General features: G+C 42.9%; 1 protein-coding gene across 4 annotated transcripts in view; it reads right to left on the bottom strand.

The window, feature by feature from the left end:
* Window positions 1-15,743, bottom strand: part of raph1a (Ras association (RalGDS/AF-6) and pleckstrin homology domains 1a) — a 199,550-nt gene that overhangs the window by 36,810 nt on the left and 146,997 nt on the right. For all 4 annotated transcript variants that reach the window (XM_036138782.1, XM_036138783.1, XM_036138784.1 and 1 more), the window contains 3 exons: window positions 11,663-11,740; window positions 5,592-5,666; window positions 4,474-4,558 (listed from right to left, as the gene is read on the bottom strand). In XM_036138782.1, the coding sequence (XP_035994675.1) occupies window positions 4,474-4,558; window positions 5,592-5,666; window positions 11,663-11,740 (238 nt within the window). The remainder of the gene's footprint in view (window positions 1-4,473; window positions 4,559-5,591; window positions 5,667-11,662; window positions 11,741-15,743) is intronic.

Genomic DNA, 15,743 nt, shown 5'->3' with positions numbered 1-15,743 from the left:
TCATACATTAGTGTGTTTCCTGTTCCTAAAGCATTATGTTTATCATGTTAACAGACCAATAATGTTGTTTATTCTCTTTCCTGTTGTTGTGCTTGTTGAGAAGAAAACATGGCAACACATCCTAAAACTAGTCAGTATGAAATCATCGATAACTGTTATTTTCTCATGATCAACAATAACATGTTGTGATATCAAACATAATGTATCAGGACATTATAGCAGTTTTTACGACATTAAAATGTGTAAATATTTCCTTTTGTCAGGATATTCGCTAACCTGACAACAGCCAGCTGCATGTCTCGCTCCGCCTAGCTCCACTCACATACATCTGGGACACCGCCATAGGCATTGCCTTTACTGAAGGCTGGGCCTTATCAAAACTCCTTGCATATGATTGGATAAGCCACTTGTCTGTCATCTTTATCGACGTGCTATTTCAACCACTCACACCGAAGCTAACCCGTGACGCTGATGAGGCCGACGCCGGAAAAAAAAACCTTTTTTTTTTTTTTTTTTTATGTGTTTGCGGCTCTAGTGCAGGGTTTCCCGCAGCGCTATCTTGGCGAGGCAGCCGCGGTTAAACGTGTCGTCCACCACCCCCCCCCCCCCCCTTCCGCGAGCCGGTCCGCGGAGAAAAAGTCACCCCACCACCTCCCCCCTCCACCCACCCCCCCCCCCGCTCCGCGAGTCGGTCCGCCTCGCATAAGCAAATTCCTGCGGGAAACACTGTAGTGGCAAGCGTTTTATTGACAGTGAGCTGACAGGAAGAGGGGGGAAGACAGGCGGCAAAGCGCCGCGGGTCGGCGTACGCGCCCCGGAAAACAAAACTTGCCAAATCCGGTCGGGAGAGGGGCGAAAACATGGTTTCCACCAACAAAAGCCTTCAGAGCCGTTCTCTGATGTTCTTTTAATGAAACAATATCAGATAGATTGGACAACACGGAAGAAATAGCAGCATCAATGCTAACGCTTGCTTCCTCGATGCGAGCCGCCATTGTTGTTGGAATCTCACGGTGGCTTCTCCACTACGTCACATCCATGAAACACCCGCCCTGCGTCCTGATTGGCCAGACCAAAAATTTGGTTGGGGAAATCACTTTCAATGAACCGTGTCCCAGATGTATGTGAGTGGAGCTAGGCGGAGCGATACATGCAGCTGGCTGTTGTCAGGTTAGATATTCGCCCCTTTTCTGAAAATTTTCCTTTTTCACGTGTTACAAGGTCAATTCTGTTCTCTTCCTACTCCTTGAGAACAACTGTGAGACCCTTAGCCATTAGACTCCTAAGGTTAAAGAGCAAGGAGTCTCTTGCTGGAGTCTCAGGTGACATTTTGTCTTGTTTTAGGCTATTCTTCTGTTATATACTATAAGAAATATTGCCTTTTATTTATTCATTCATAATGTTTATTTAGACAAGTGACGCCTATTGGGACACAAGGTCTCATCTTCAAGAGCAGTTTAAACCATCATACTAATTGTTGAAAATCAATAATATTATAGAAAATATTACTTAAAAAAATATCCAGCTGAGCAAATAAAATTCTAAGGAGCATGTTAGTTGGAAGTGGTGGCCTAGTGGTTAGAGAGCAAGGTGCTTGTATCTTAAAGAGGCTGCAAGGTTCTGGGTTCAAATCACACAGACTGCCACTCTGAGTCCACAAGCAAGACCCTTAGCACCATAATGCTCCCCAGGCTCTTTAAGGGATGGGTTAAATGCAGAGGACCAATTTCGGTGGAATATATGTTGCAATGACAAAATAAAGATAATTATTAAGGTAATTAACTTTAATTGCATACCTCGAGTATAATAAAATGTAACAATGGTCCTAACAACATTTTACAACACTAAAAACAGGCATGGATCTTTCAAGTTTTTAACATTACTGACTGTAAAACATAGGCTAGGAGACACATCTTCATGTGAACAGACCCGGTTCTGATTAAAGTTATGGAATGCGGGAGGGGCATCTGTTGAAGACAGCACGCATTTCTCTGATTGCTCGTTAAATCATGGAATTATTTGATCGATTACTTGAACATTAAGATTTTAAATTACTTCTACCTAGTCCACTTTATCCAAGTAAAATTTGTGACAGTTCCAGGGCAGATATTTGCCATCTATGGTGACCATGGCACAGAAGTGTCACTGTGTTCTGCGGGAGCTTGGCTTAATTGGGGATCAAACTATGTTCTCTATATTATCAGACGCGCTGATAGTAAGACAATTCTAGAATGTCATTTAGGGCAACATATTTTTGTCAGGGTTTATTTTTTGTCTTGCTCCTGTTTCCAGTGAGTTTTCAGTTTTAACATTCTCTTGCTCAGTTTACCCTCCACTCCTCCAGTAATCAGTCACACCCGTTAGGCTCCAATTAGACAGAATCCAATCCACCTGCTAGCCTCCCTATTTAAGCCTCACTCCACCTTCACTTCACCGCTGGTCTGTCTTCATTCTCCTTTGCTTCAGCAAGAGAAGCTCCCACGTCCTCCCGAGCACCACCCGTCTGTGGCACAATCTACCAGAGATTTTGCCACGTCTGGTAATGTGTCAACAGTCCCAAGTCTGGCCATCGGAGATATTTCCACGTCCGGTCATCAGAGCTCCCTGTGTCAACCTGCTCCTTCCAGCCACAAGTAAGGCCACCTCCTTTGGGAATAATCATTGTCTCCTCTGCATCAGGACGTTCTAGCCTGCTCTGGAGGCTACCTGTTTCCACGGCTCATCGTCCGCAGCACTCCAGCGACCTCCAAGTCTCACCAGCTCTCCAGCTCCTCCATTCACCTTCTTCCACAACCACCCCCTCTTTAATAAACTTTCTTAAACGGAGCTCTGTGTGTGTGTGGTATAGTTGGTTAATTTATGCAAAACGTGACAATTCTCCTATGGCAATGAAAAGCAGGGTAGACACACAATACTGGGATGGTTGTAATAGGATTATACTATATAATCTGTCGCTTCCCACCTGTTTCAAGTCTGATCTGAGGTGCTTTTTACAGTTTTGTTAATTTTTCATGAAAAATACACAATTACATACATTTACGAGCATTTCTTCCAAAAAGCAGTAAGCCACAAATTCTCTAGTCCAGTGAGCAGAGGCAAGATGTTTCACCGCTTTTCATGCCAGCTGTATAATGCAGTAGTTATGTAATGATGCATAAGAAACTGTATTTCTGTTGAAGTGGGATGATTTGACCTCGTCAGCCAAAAGGAAGACACTAAGGATAGCTGTTAGAGGGTCAGAGATGGAACAACCAAAATCTGTGTCTGAGTGAAATAGAGGGAATATTGACATCCAGCGCAGTTTGATGTAACATCAGGATATAGTTCAGATAATCTATTATCAGAATATCACAACCTTACATTTAATGTCTGATTTTTTGCAGGCATCTACTTAAGTGTTATTGGAGAGAAGCTACGCATTTTCTCCAGGTAAAAATATTGCATGTGTTATACATTTGCAATGTGAAAACAGAGCAGGTCTCCTCTCTGCTCTCTTTGCTCTGACTGAATGCTGAGCTTTCAGGACAAGGCAGAAACCTGTGCCTGTGAGACAGCTCTGAGGGAAGTAGGAAGCTCTAGCAGCTATGTCTCCCTAGTGAAAGATTGCTGCTTTCATGTGAAGTTGCTAAATCGGCAAAAACACAGAGAAAAATCACTAGATTAGTTTCTAGTCGCTTTAAAAAAAAAAAAAAGTTGCTAGAGGGGTCAAAAAACTCCCCAAATATAGCAATAGAGTTGTTAAGTTGGCAACACTGGACTGCCGTCTCTTTTCCTTCACTACGGAGAGCAGCACAGCACCCAGTAGCTTTATACACTAGACAGCTATGCAGCGAGACAGACAGGAGCCGGAGGTGTTGTTTTTTTGTTATTCATGATATTTAAATTAATTTTAAATTCTGATTATGATTAGAATATGTGTGCAAATATACAGTAGCTACGCTATATCACATGCTTTACACTGTTTTAATATAGCCTATATCAATCAATCAATCAATCAATCAATCAATCAATTTTATTAGTCAACTGCAATTTGCATTACAATCGAAATTTCAGTTCCAGTACAACCGTCCATCACATTTTGGGGGAACGATTGACTGAGGCCTTGCGTTGCCAGGAACACACACAGTCGGCCGCTGCTACATGAGCGCTAGCCGTGAGGTGCGTTCCCCAAACTGCCCCAGACCCCGCTTTACACGGGGTCCCTAGGCGCTATATCTGAATTAATCAATATTTCATTCATTCTAAGAATGGTAATAACCTTTAATAATCTTTAATGTCATTGCAACATACATGAAATTAGTTCTCTTGGCTGCTCCTGTGTGGCACCTGGGGAGCAATTTGGGGTTAAGGGTCTTGGACCCAGAGTAGCAGTCTGTGGGAGTTAAACCCAGAACCTCCGGGACACAAGTGCAATGCTCTGACCATTAGTCCACACTTCTGAAGATGTGGATGCTTTTATTTTAGTGCACTCACCCATCTGCAGCTCTGTGATGGTTTCCACCAGAGACCAGTCCGGACTGTAACCACAGTGAGATTTATCCAGCAGACTGTCCAGAACCTGAAGCACAGGAGACACTGTCAGATCCTGCCCTGCAGCCACGAGTCCTGTACTGACTAGAAAACAACCACAGCTACGTGTCATGCTTGTAGATGGCATTAATAACGACACCAAAGGATCTTAAGGGGAGAAAAAAAGAGTAGCTGGTTAGATAGCAGGGATAGAATGATAGCCCTAAATTGCACTACAATTTACTAAACACTGCATCTGAATAAACCACAAGAATTTTGGACCAGATGATCACAGATGAAACCATAGAGAGATGTTTGGTTATAATATGCAGCACCATGTCTGGAGAAAAACCCGACATCTCACGCCAGCAGTTCAGCACAGTGCTGGCAGGCTGATGATTTGGGCTTGTTTGGCAGCCTTGGGACATGGGAACCTTGGAACCACTGGGTCAACCATGAACTCCTGTGTATAGCAACACATTCTAGAGTCAAATGGGAGACCATCTGCAGTGTGGACCCAACTGTGTCATTAAAATTACAATTATCTGGATTGTGTGAGGGGATCTGTAGAGAGCTGTGAAATGAAATTTGAGGGAAGGAAGTGGCGGTGAGGTGGGGTGGGTGGGGCATACAGTTGTTCTCAACGCGAGAAACTGATAAGAGTAAGGCGGTTGGGGATGGTTCTACAGGCTACAAGGTTCTACAAGACCAGATTATCCTAATCCACTAAACCATTGTAGGACGTCTGCCAGCGTCCTATACAATGTAAGCTGGTGTCAGTTGCTCTAACCAGTGACTCTGGAGGAAAGCTACACAGACAGGAATGAAGATGACATGAGTATGATGCCTGGAAATATTTGAACAGATAGATAAGAGGGATGAACCTGAGACAGAAAGGTCATGTTCCCACAATGGAGAAAATAACAGTTTTTTTCCTTCCACTGTTTAACAACAACAGCAACAAAAACATTAAAAATTTTAAACAGCTAGTCTAGATCTCATAATTGATGTCACCCATTTAAAAACTTGTTGAGAGCCCGGCCTACCAGCTTCTTCTACTGGTGCAGGAGCAGAAGGTGTACCTGTCTGACGGTCTGTCTCTCATCCACCATCATGGTCTTTGAGCTCTCATCTGACAGATGAACACGAATCACCAGCTGTGAAGAAGACACAGGAGAGAGGAGATCAGCCATCTTGTTACTGTGGTTCAAAGCAACAAAACATCGCAGTGACAGTGGAACCCAGTCAGCTCACAGAGATCTGGCTGGGAATCATCAGGGTGATTCAAAACTAGGCATTCACAGAGGGGAGGTAAGGTCCATCAGCACATCAAGGCATCGTGGACAAAATCCTCAGGCAGACTTTAACTAGCTTTATACATCTGAACCAAAATATGATCCAGAAAAAAAGCTCCATTTGACAAAGATGAGTCCTTTTATTCAGCAACGTGTGCTGCCTAGTGATGTACTGTAGAGCAAATAAACCATCAAGATCTTTTAGAAGCAAATATGGCTAATTAATAAGAAGAGGCCCTTTTTCCAAGAGTTTGATCACAGGTTCACGTCTGAAGCGTGTCCTGAATGGTCCACAGTTTAAATGTTCTGATCTTAAAGCAATCCTGTCACTCTGACCTTTGAACACAGTTCTCCATCATGCAGTAACATGCATAGATCATCACTGGAGAAGGTCTGGATTGTTGGAGGATGTTTTGATCTTATACTTTGTTTGTGGCAGAGTTCTTGATCAGAACTGAGGGAAGCCTCTTTCGTTTGATGCAAAGCAGTCCATCTGCTAGCTTTCCCTGAACCTAATTCAGGACCACTCTGTCCCTGATGTTCGTCTTGGAGTGGATGAGCTGTTGTGCAGCCCTTCCTGCCCACAGGTCTTAACCTCACTGTGTGTGCAGATGCACTCGGACCAACCTGCTATCAGTGTTGATTGAACTGCACTGGCTGCAACAAGATTCTGTAGCACTGTCTTGGACTTTCTGAACCATGCTTAATTCCTTATGAAGTTCTCATCTTAAAGGTTTGACTAAACATGCCCTTTGAGCTCAGTGTTCTACATGGGAGGCCATTCTGGTACCAACTGATGATCAGCTTTTGTAACACCTTTCTTAGGAGGTCAGTATTACTAACTAGGACTGGATGATAATTCAATAATAATATATATTGACTGATAGACGTGTGGTTCGATAGAAAAAAGGGTCAATAAAAAGTTTTCCTTCCTTTTGCATTCTAGCCTATCATGTAGGTTAATACAGTCATTACATCTTCCCAACCAATCACAAACACAGACCCAGGAACGCTCCTTCACCAAGCACCGCCTCCTTCAAAGAGTTCAGAGAGCACATTCTTTTTTTTTTAAGACTTACAGTTTGGTAAAAAGTTGGGTTAATAAAGGATTGTGTTTGAATTCAGTGATCTTTATTTAAAAATAGGTAATTAAGCAACGCCATAAAATGGCCAGGGCTGCTTTTTTTGTTTTTTTCTAAATCGTCCAGCCCTATTTCTAACGCAAGGAGACAAATCTTATCTTAGTCTTCAAATTAATTTTCATACTATCCATTTTTTATTCAGAAAGTTCTTCCTTGGCACCATACACATAAACCTTTCCCTCATCCACAATACATTTAAGCCTCTCTTAGCAAAAACATACAGACAAAAAAAAAAAAAAGATTGTAGAATTTTTCTTAAGATGACAAAATGAAAGCGGGTCCCACTGACCGAGGCAGCATATAGGGGTCATATGAATTCTGAAAACAAGAATTGACTGCAGAAGTTTAGGGTCTAGACAGGCCTCTAACACTTGACCCATCTTGGCCCATAGATTTTAAATAGGGTTTATGTTTTTCCAGAAGTTTCATGTCAGCCTGCATTGTCAATGAGTGATGTGTGTTTGGGATAATAATCCAACTGGAACACCCTACTGTGTTCAGTTTTCAGAATTCTAACCAAAACAGATCAAGCCTCAAGTAGAAGGAAATTAATTAGGAAGTTTGCAAACAGCCCATTAACCACAAATACTAAAAGCCGCTATAACCTGGACAATACTGGGACAACGTCTGAGAGGACTGAGAGGGTGCCGGCAGGAACACAAATTAATGTTGAAACAGGATAATAATCTCAAACACTAACTGTTTTAGAAACAGATAAACTGGGCATTTGTGCAATCACCGTGAAGGAGGTGGGGGGTGGGGGTCAGTTCTACAGTCAGTTCTTGACTGGTTCCATTCTAAAACCAACCCTGCTATGTGCCAAGCCCCTTGGGGTTCAAATACCCACAAGGAAGCTGACCAAAGACCACATGAAACAGTTTCCCCGTGCCTAAACACTGAGACAGCCCCCTCCACACCTGTGCCCAGCCTTGCAGGAAGCCTAAGGAAACATTTTTGCTGTGCCGAGGTCCACACAATGCCGTTTCCACAGCCCGAGCGCACCCCCTCCCCGGAGCCGGTTACAGGTTACTGGTTTCCCAAACGACGGCTGTTCCCCCTTCGAGCTAGAGGTTTGGCAGAGAAATAAACAGGGAAAGTTTAGCTTCGTTCACCTTTAACTTTGTTTCTGTTTTTGTTTTAAGGTTTGACTGGACAAAAGACTGGGAGCTAGTAGGCTAAGCTGCTAGCTAGCATTCTTGAAAGTATAGTTTCCTGATGTGGTTTGAGTGTGATTTACGGTTATAACAAACTTTATTTCCATAAGGGTTTTGTGTACCAATGGGGCATTAGTGTTTGCGTTGTCTGGGCCAATCATTAGGAACAAATACAGCTTAAAAGTCTTTTTAAATTAGCGCCGAATGTCCGCTGACACAGCGCTAGTTAGCCCCTCTTAATAGCTTACAGCTACCACTGAGTAAACATAACTACAGTTTGTTCTAAACATAATGTTTGTCTCGTTTTGCTTTGCCATTGATCAATAGTACTAGCGTTATTACAGCATTATTAGGGAGCATTAATGTTGATTTAATAGTGTTTCGTGTAACTCAAAGGTGAACTCAAGCTAGTGTAAACAATGGCCACAGGAAGTGGCCCGACATAATTTCTGGTCAATCGTCCGCTTACAGCACCCTCTAGCCTCCTAAGTTACCAGGCTACATGCCAACTGTCATGGTGACGTACACGGGTTGGACAATGAAACTGAAACACCTCTCATTTTAGTGTGGGAGGTTTCATGGCTAAATTGGACCAGCCTGGTGGCCAATCTTCATTAATTGCACATTGAACCAATAAGAGCAGAGTGTGAAGGTCCAATTAGCAGGATAAGAGCACAGTTTTGCTCAAAATATTGCAATGCACACAACAATATGGTTGACATACCAGAGTTCAAAAGAGGACAAATTGTGTTGCACGTCTTGCTGGCGCATCTGTGACCAAGACAGCAAGTCTTTGTGATGTATCAAGAGCCACGGTATCCAGGGTAATGTCAGCATACCACCAAGAAGGACGAACCACATCCAACAGGATTAACTGTGGGCGCAAGAGGAAGCTGTCTGAAAGGGATGTTCGGGTGTTAAACCGGATTGTATCCAAAAAACATAAAACCACGGCTCCCCAAATCACGGCAGAATTAAATGTGCACCTCAACTCTCCTGTTTCCACCAAAACTGTCCGTCAGGAGCTCCACAGGGTCAATATACATAGCCGGGCTGCTATAGCCAAACCTTTGGTCACTCGTGCCAATGCCAAATGTCGCTTTCAATGATGCAAGGAGCGCAAATCTTGGGCTGTGGACAATTTGAAACATGTATTGTTCTCTGATAAGTCCACCTTTACTGTTTTGCCCACATCCCTGAGAGTTACAGTGTGGAGAAGCCCCAAAGAAGCGTGCCACCCAGACTGTTGCATGCCCAGAGTGAAGCATGGGGGTGGATCAGTGATGGTTTGGGCTGCCATATCATGGCATTCCCTTGGCCCCATACTTGTGCTAGATGGACGCGTCACTGCCAAGAACTACCGAACCATTCTGGAGGACCATGTGCATCCAATGGTTCAAACATTGTATCCTGAAGGAGGTGCCGTGTATCAGGATGACAATGCACCAATACACACAGCAAGACTGGTGAAAGATTGGTTTGATGAACATGAAAGTGAAGTTGAAGATCTCCCATAGCCTGCACATCACCAGATCTAAATATTATTGAGCCACTTTGGGGTGTTTTGGAGGAGCGAGTCAGGAAACATTTTCCTCCACCAGCATCACGTCATGACCTGGCCACTATCCTGCAAGAAGAATGGCTTAAAATCCCTCTGACCACTGTGCAGGACTTGTATACGTCATTCCCAAGACGAATTGACGCTGTATTGGCTGCAAAAGGAGGCCCTACACCATACTAATAAATTATTGTGGTCTAAAACCAGGTGTTTCAGTTTTATTGTCCAACCTTTGTACTTCCATTTAAATCTGAACCAGCACTGCAAGTTCCGGCAGCCTTCAGCTTTTTATTGTTTGCTTCTGAGTTTGACCATGAGTAAGGTTAAAAGATTTAAATATCAGCGAGTTTTAATGTACAACAGCTGAACATTGCAGTGTGCCTTTGTGCCAGGCATCAAGCAGGTACAATTCGGTGCTTAGCTTTTTCACTTTTCCTGTTGATAAGGAGTTAAGGCTCCAGACCCTGCAGCTGTTGATCTGGAGTTGGAGGAAAATCAGTCTCTCCGGGAGGAAATACGACAGCAGGTTGAGAGCCTAACGCTGAAGCAGAGGTTCGGCATTCACCGTTTTGCTGCCTCGGACAAGGACATACGGTTCTTTACAAAGTAAGTGTGTAAAATAAGAGTCAAAAGTATAACAAAATAAGAAAAGCTCTTTTCATGGTATAAACATGTGGAAGTCAACTTTTGCCACTTGAAAGTGAAAAATTGCTTTTGGCATGTCATAATTTAAAAGTCGTAATTAATATATTTTAATTTATTAGGAAATAATTGAACCATTAAAATGTTAAATCTTTAATAAACAATCAAATTATTATTGTCAAATAGGCAATTATTTTAAAAATGTCTAAACCATTTGAAGTATTGTCCTAATATCAGCTGTTTGGGCTGATATTTACCAGACAATACCTAACAGACCGAGAGTTATTTAATATTAATTAATTTATTAAAAACTTATTAATTTATTAAGTTTTTAGTTTTAATTAAATATTAAAACTGTGTAATGGCACAACAGGGCTAACATTAAGCTTCTAGAAATCAACCCCTTTAAATGAGCTCTACAATGTCTGATAAGCAATTAAATATCAAGGAAGAATTATACCAGCATGTAAATTTCAGCCAGTGTCGGCATTAGAGAAAATCCACAATCAATTCAAAACCTGTGAACACAATTCTTGGATTTTAAAAATCCTTCACAATGCTGGACAAATGGAAAAATAAAGGTTAAAATACTTAAAATACTATATTTACTTAATACCAATGTTGATGATAAATTAATGAAATCTCAATGGAACTGAAATGCATGCCAAAACAATCCCTACAGAACTTGACTACATGTATTGGCTTGATCCAAACTTTTACATTCACAACACATCACACTTTATAAAGTCCCTTCACTCGAATCCTCCAGACAGGTTGGTTAAAAGTTTTCTATCTAAGGAAGCTTGACACTTTTGCAGCATCCACTCCACCTGAATCATCAAATAGTCAAAACAAAAAACAAGAAAAAACACCATTGTTGCAGTCAAGCAAGCAATCAAATCTAAGTAATATGGGCCTGTTCTAATTCCAATGTTCTAGCAGACAGGAAGGAAACCCTCTGAGACGTCTGAAAGTATCACTTTCATTTCTGAGACGTTTGAACAGGATCAATGCAACAGATAGTTTTGACTTCTAGCACATTTGCCCCTCTTCAAAAAAACAACAAAAAAACAACACACACACTGAGGAAAATGGAATCCCTGGGAGTGTGTATAGTAAATCCAGGTTGTTAATCCAGTCCCTTTGGCTTGGGGATTTTACTAGCAGTGGTCATTATGTTGAGTGCTGTGGTGTGTGTGTGTTCATGTGGTAGGGGGCTCCAGCTGTTATTGACCGGAGCTTTTAAATGCAGAGTAACACTAACCTGACCCAGAAAGCCAAGTCCTCCGGACACGTGCCACACACACACACGCACACATAGACTAAATATACACAGCGTATGTGTGTGTGAAGTTGACTCACCTTTTTCACCTGTGCCTCCTTGATCTTCTCCAAAGCTACCCGGATATTCTCCGCCTTTAGCTTGGCAGCCTGCTCCTCCTACACACACACACACACACACACACACACACACACACACACACACACACACACACACACACACACACACACACACACACACACACACACACACACACACACGATCATACACAAGGAAATTCAAAACAAAACTTGTCACAGAGTTGTAACAGCTGCACACCTACCTGATTCCTCCAACAGGAACTCATTGTGGGTCTGCAGTTTTTTTATTTCAACTAAAAAGTCTTGTGTGTCTGCTTCACATCAAATGAAAGGTCAGCAAACATGCCTGTGCAAATTTATCCGGATCATCACAGCAGCAAACAAGCTTAAATTGGAGGCAACTGGACTTTGCTCAGTTTCTCTGGAAACGTTTTGACACCTATCCAGGAGTCTTTCTGATGCCTCGCACCGAGCAACCTGCAGTTGGAGCGCTGCGGTTTTGACTCAGTAAAACTGTGGAACACGATGATGTTTGAGACAGCCTGCTGAGGAACTACACTTTTGTTCTACAGGGGTTGCAGCATGCTCCCAGCTTCCGGACCAGGTGTGGGAAAATCCGGTCAAAGTTAGTCCCAGAACAAACATCCACTGGCCAGAGAGTTCAAACTGTGCAGAAGCATCCCAAACGTCTCACTACTCGTTCCTCTCCTTCAGGCCCCATTCACAATCATCCTCATCACTGTGTTTGCACTGGATTAGGACTGGATTAACACAAGAACGCCGCGGGTTCACCACGATCCCACGGAGGTAGGATTATCCGAACCGACGGTGTGTGCACCTCAGCCGGACCCCCATGTCCCTCCTTGCACAGGAGTGCGACGCTCCAAACTACAGCTCCAGCTTCTCACGTTAGATGAGAGGAAAGATGCAGTGAGGATGACAAACAGGTTCCAAAATGGCAAAGCAGAAGAAGAGCCACAAACACAAGATCTGCAGAAACGAGGAGAGAATTAGGGAACAGCTCGGGATCCCACTCTGCTTCTATGGTTACCAACTGATGTTTGATAGAGCACCGCCGGTATTTGCTGACTGCCGTCCTGTCACATCCTCCCTGGCCAAGTGAGATGGAGGGAGTGAGAGGAGGAGACAGTGAAGCAAGGTTGGCTGGGTTAGGGGGAGGGGCAGTGATGCTGTGCCAACTTACATCACTGATCTGTTTATCTAAAGCTGTCATGGTCTTCCCTCCTGTTAGAATGTTTCACCTCTTCTTCCCTGTCTTCAACTCTTCTCCAACTGTCCACCTCTTTGTCTTTTCATTCTCTGTCCAAACCAGCTCAGAAGACAAGTGTTTGGCTGTCTGCCTGATCAAATGTAAGCCAGCCACATCAAGCACATTGTGATCGAGTTAAAGGGCAGAACCAAGTCAAGATGCTGAGGGAGATTAGATAGTTGGCCAAACTCCTTATCAACACCCCTCCTCCCAAGACAAACAGACAGAGACACACACACACACACACACACACACACACCTGCGTTTTAAATACAAAGGTAGGGCCTTGCCTTGACTTCCATTCATTGTCAACCCTTTCTATGGCCTTACCCTAATCTGAAATTTAACCTTTACCAGCATATACGCGACCTTAACCCTAATTGGCACCTTAGTCCTAAACCTAACCCAGAAAAAAATGGGGATCAAAAAAGGTCCTCACTTTACCAGTAAAATTAGCAAAAAAATTTGTCACTCAGCTGCGAGTACAAGAACACACACATACGCGCACACACAGAGCACCATTAAGCTCATCAACAGAAGCCCAAGTACCCAAGTTACAGAATCAGATGGACCATTTTCTTAATCACATGGTAACAAGTTTACATCAAGGTGGTATAAAAAAAAAGATAGTTGCATCATCAGCTTCAATTCCTGCATACAAGAAAAGCATAAAATCAAATAACTGGCCATAGAGTCAGTTCTTGACTGGTTCCATTCTAAAACCAAGCAAAGAATAGGATTTTGCTTTTAGCAGCACTAAGTCCTTCCGTCACTGAAAACGTCTCTCTGAGAACATGTTTGAGCCTCTTCAGAGATTCATTAGAGAATCAAAGTGCAGAAAGACAGTTGAACTAGACAACAAATTGTTTGGTACCAGGAGACTACATTCCAGGTCCAGGTTTAGCTCTATGACTGGTTCTTATGAGCTGTAGGAGCAAGCTTTCCTGATTAGGACCTGTCCTATACTGGTCTTTGTAATGTAGCTGGAATGCAACCAATGGAAACAGGCTAAATGAGAGATAGCACAGTTATAGACACTTGCATTTACAGTCCTGTCTAATTTATGACACTTCTGTCTAAATGACGGTTCTTCAGTCTAAACCATGATTCACTTGCAGCAATCAAACATGATACACATAAATTCAGTTTTTCACATGTTCATTGTACTTATATTTACACAGCCTTGACTTTTGTTATCTCCAGCTGCATCTCAGATATTCAGCTGACCTACATTATGAAGCCTGCTAAAATTAGTGTCTGTCCAATAAAAATTCATCCGCCTTTGAAGTCGGGAGGAATTTGTCCCTCTTCAACTGCTGTAGGCTAAAAACAGAGCCGGCTGATGTGAATCACTGTATATGGCAGAAGCATAAGTAGGCCAGCGGTGTGTGTGTGTGGGTGTGCACACTATCACACTGCGGCTGCTGCAGTGTGATACTGACACAGAAAGAGGGTGTTATATGCAGAGGTTTGCACATACAGCTGCAACCTGAAGTCTCTCTCATGAGAGCGGATAATTACACCGTCAGCCTAATCATGGCTACAGGAATTAGACCAGCCACGAAGCCTATAATCTGCCTGCAATCTCGAGTTCCATCGCAGCCTTGCCCCACCCCCGACTAATCTGGGACCATAAAATGAAGCAAAATAATGGCTTTTTTTTTTACTTTGACTCATGATATAAAATGCTCTTAGCTTTTTGAGCAGAGGAGTCAGAATTACTGGAAGCAAGAAGCATGGCGAGGCTTGACCCACAGCAGTAAAAGCTAGATTTGAACGCAAATGGATCTTAGAAGGACATCGTTAAGCTAAAAACATTCGTTTCAGTTTGATAAACTGGGCTGAGACCTCTGTTCAGAGCCACCTATGCACTAAGCTCTGAAGACAAGTACAATACTGCTTGATGAAACAGTTCAGCAATGGTGCAAAGCCTTTTGAGTATGATTAAGAGTCAATAATACATAATTAATACAATAGACGCAACAAGCTAAGACTAGCTTAGCAACATCCTTTTTTCAGAAAGGAAAAATCTCTGGATTTGAGGGCCTACTTGCTGCCAGATGATCTGTGTGTGTGTGTGTGTGTGTGTGTGATGCTTTCGGAAATCACAGCCCTTTTCTCCAAAGAGGATTATCCTTGTACGTCTCACATATTTCTATGACATCCTATCCTTCTACCTCATGTGTTTATCATCCAATCAAGTCAGGACAAATTTGATCCAATCAAAACAAAGCCTGCAGACTTATTTCCATATTCAGATAATGAACCTTTACCCTTTACCACCGGCTGTTAAGAAGACAACACCATTATCTGGAGTGCAGCTGAGTTATAATGGTTGCTTATTGACAGCCGCACACATCGTCCAGAAAGAGCTGAGAATTCGACTAACTTCATTGAACTTAACCTGGCAGCACAAGTGCGCCAGGTTTTATTAAAAGAATACGATATTGCTTGCTCCTGATGACAAGATAGGCAGACACCTGCCAGCGAACAGAAAACAACATGAAGCATCATGATAAGCAGCCGTTAGTCCAATTATCTACATTGATCTGCATTAGTCAACTCCAACTTTACCTGCTAAGCTTCATTAATGCCTCTGGCAGAGCTCCAAGCACACCTGACCCAACAGGACCCCTTCTCTTAGGTTACTGCTGCTAATAATCACAGCAGGGACGTGCAGAGGGGGGGGCGGAGGGGGCTTGAGCACCTGCCCCTTTGCCCCTTGGTGCCCAAAGTGCCCTTTTGTCAGTTTTTTTTTTTTTTTTTTTTTTTTTTTTTTATGTGTGCGTGTTTGTTGGTGTGTGTGTGTGC

This window comes from Fundulus heteroclitus, chromosome 7, assembly GCF_011125445.2.
Source record: "Fundulus heteroclitus isolate FHET01 chromosome 7, MU-UCD_Fhet_4.1, whole genome shotgun sequence".
NCBI classification, from domain to species: Eukaryota; Metazoa; Chordata; class Actinopteri; order Cyprinodontiformes; family Fundulidae; genus Fundulus; species Fundulus heteroclitus.
The sequence above is the reverse complement of the archived record's forward strand: the minus strand, read 5'-3'. Positions and strand labels throughout refer to the sequence as shown.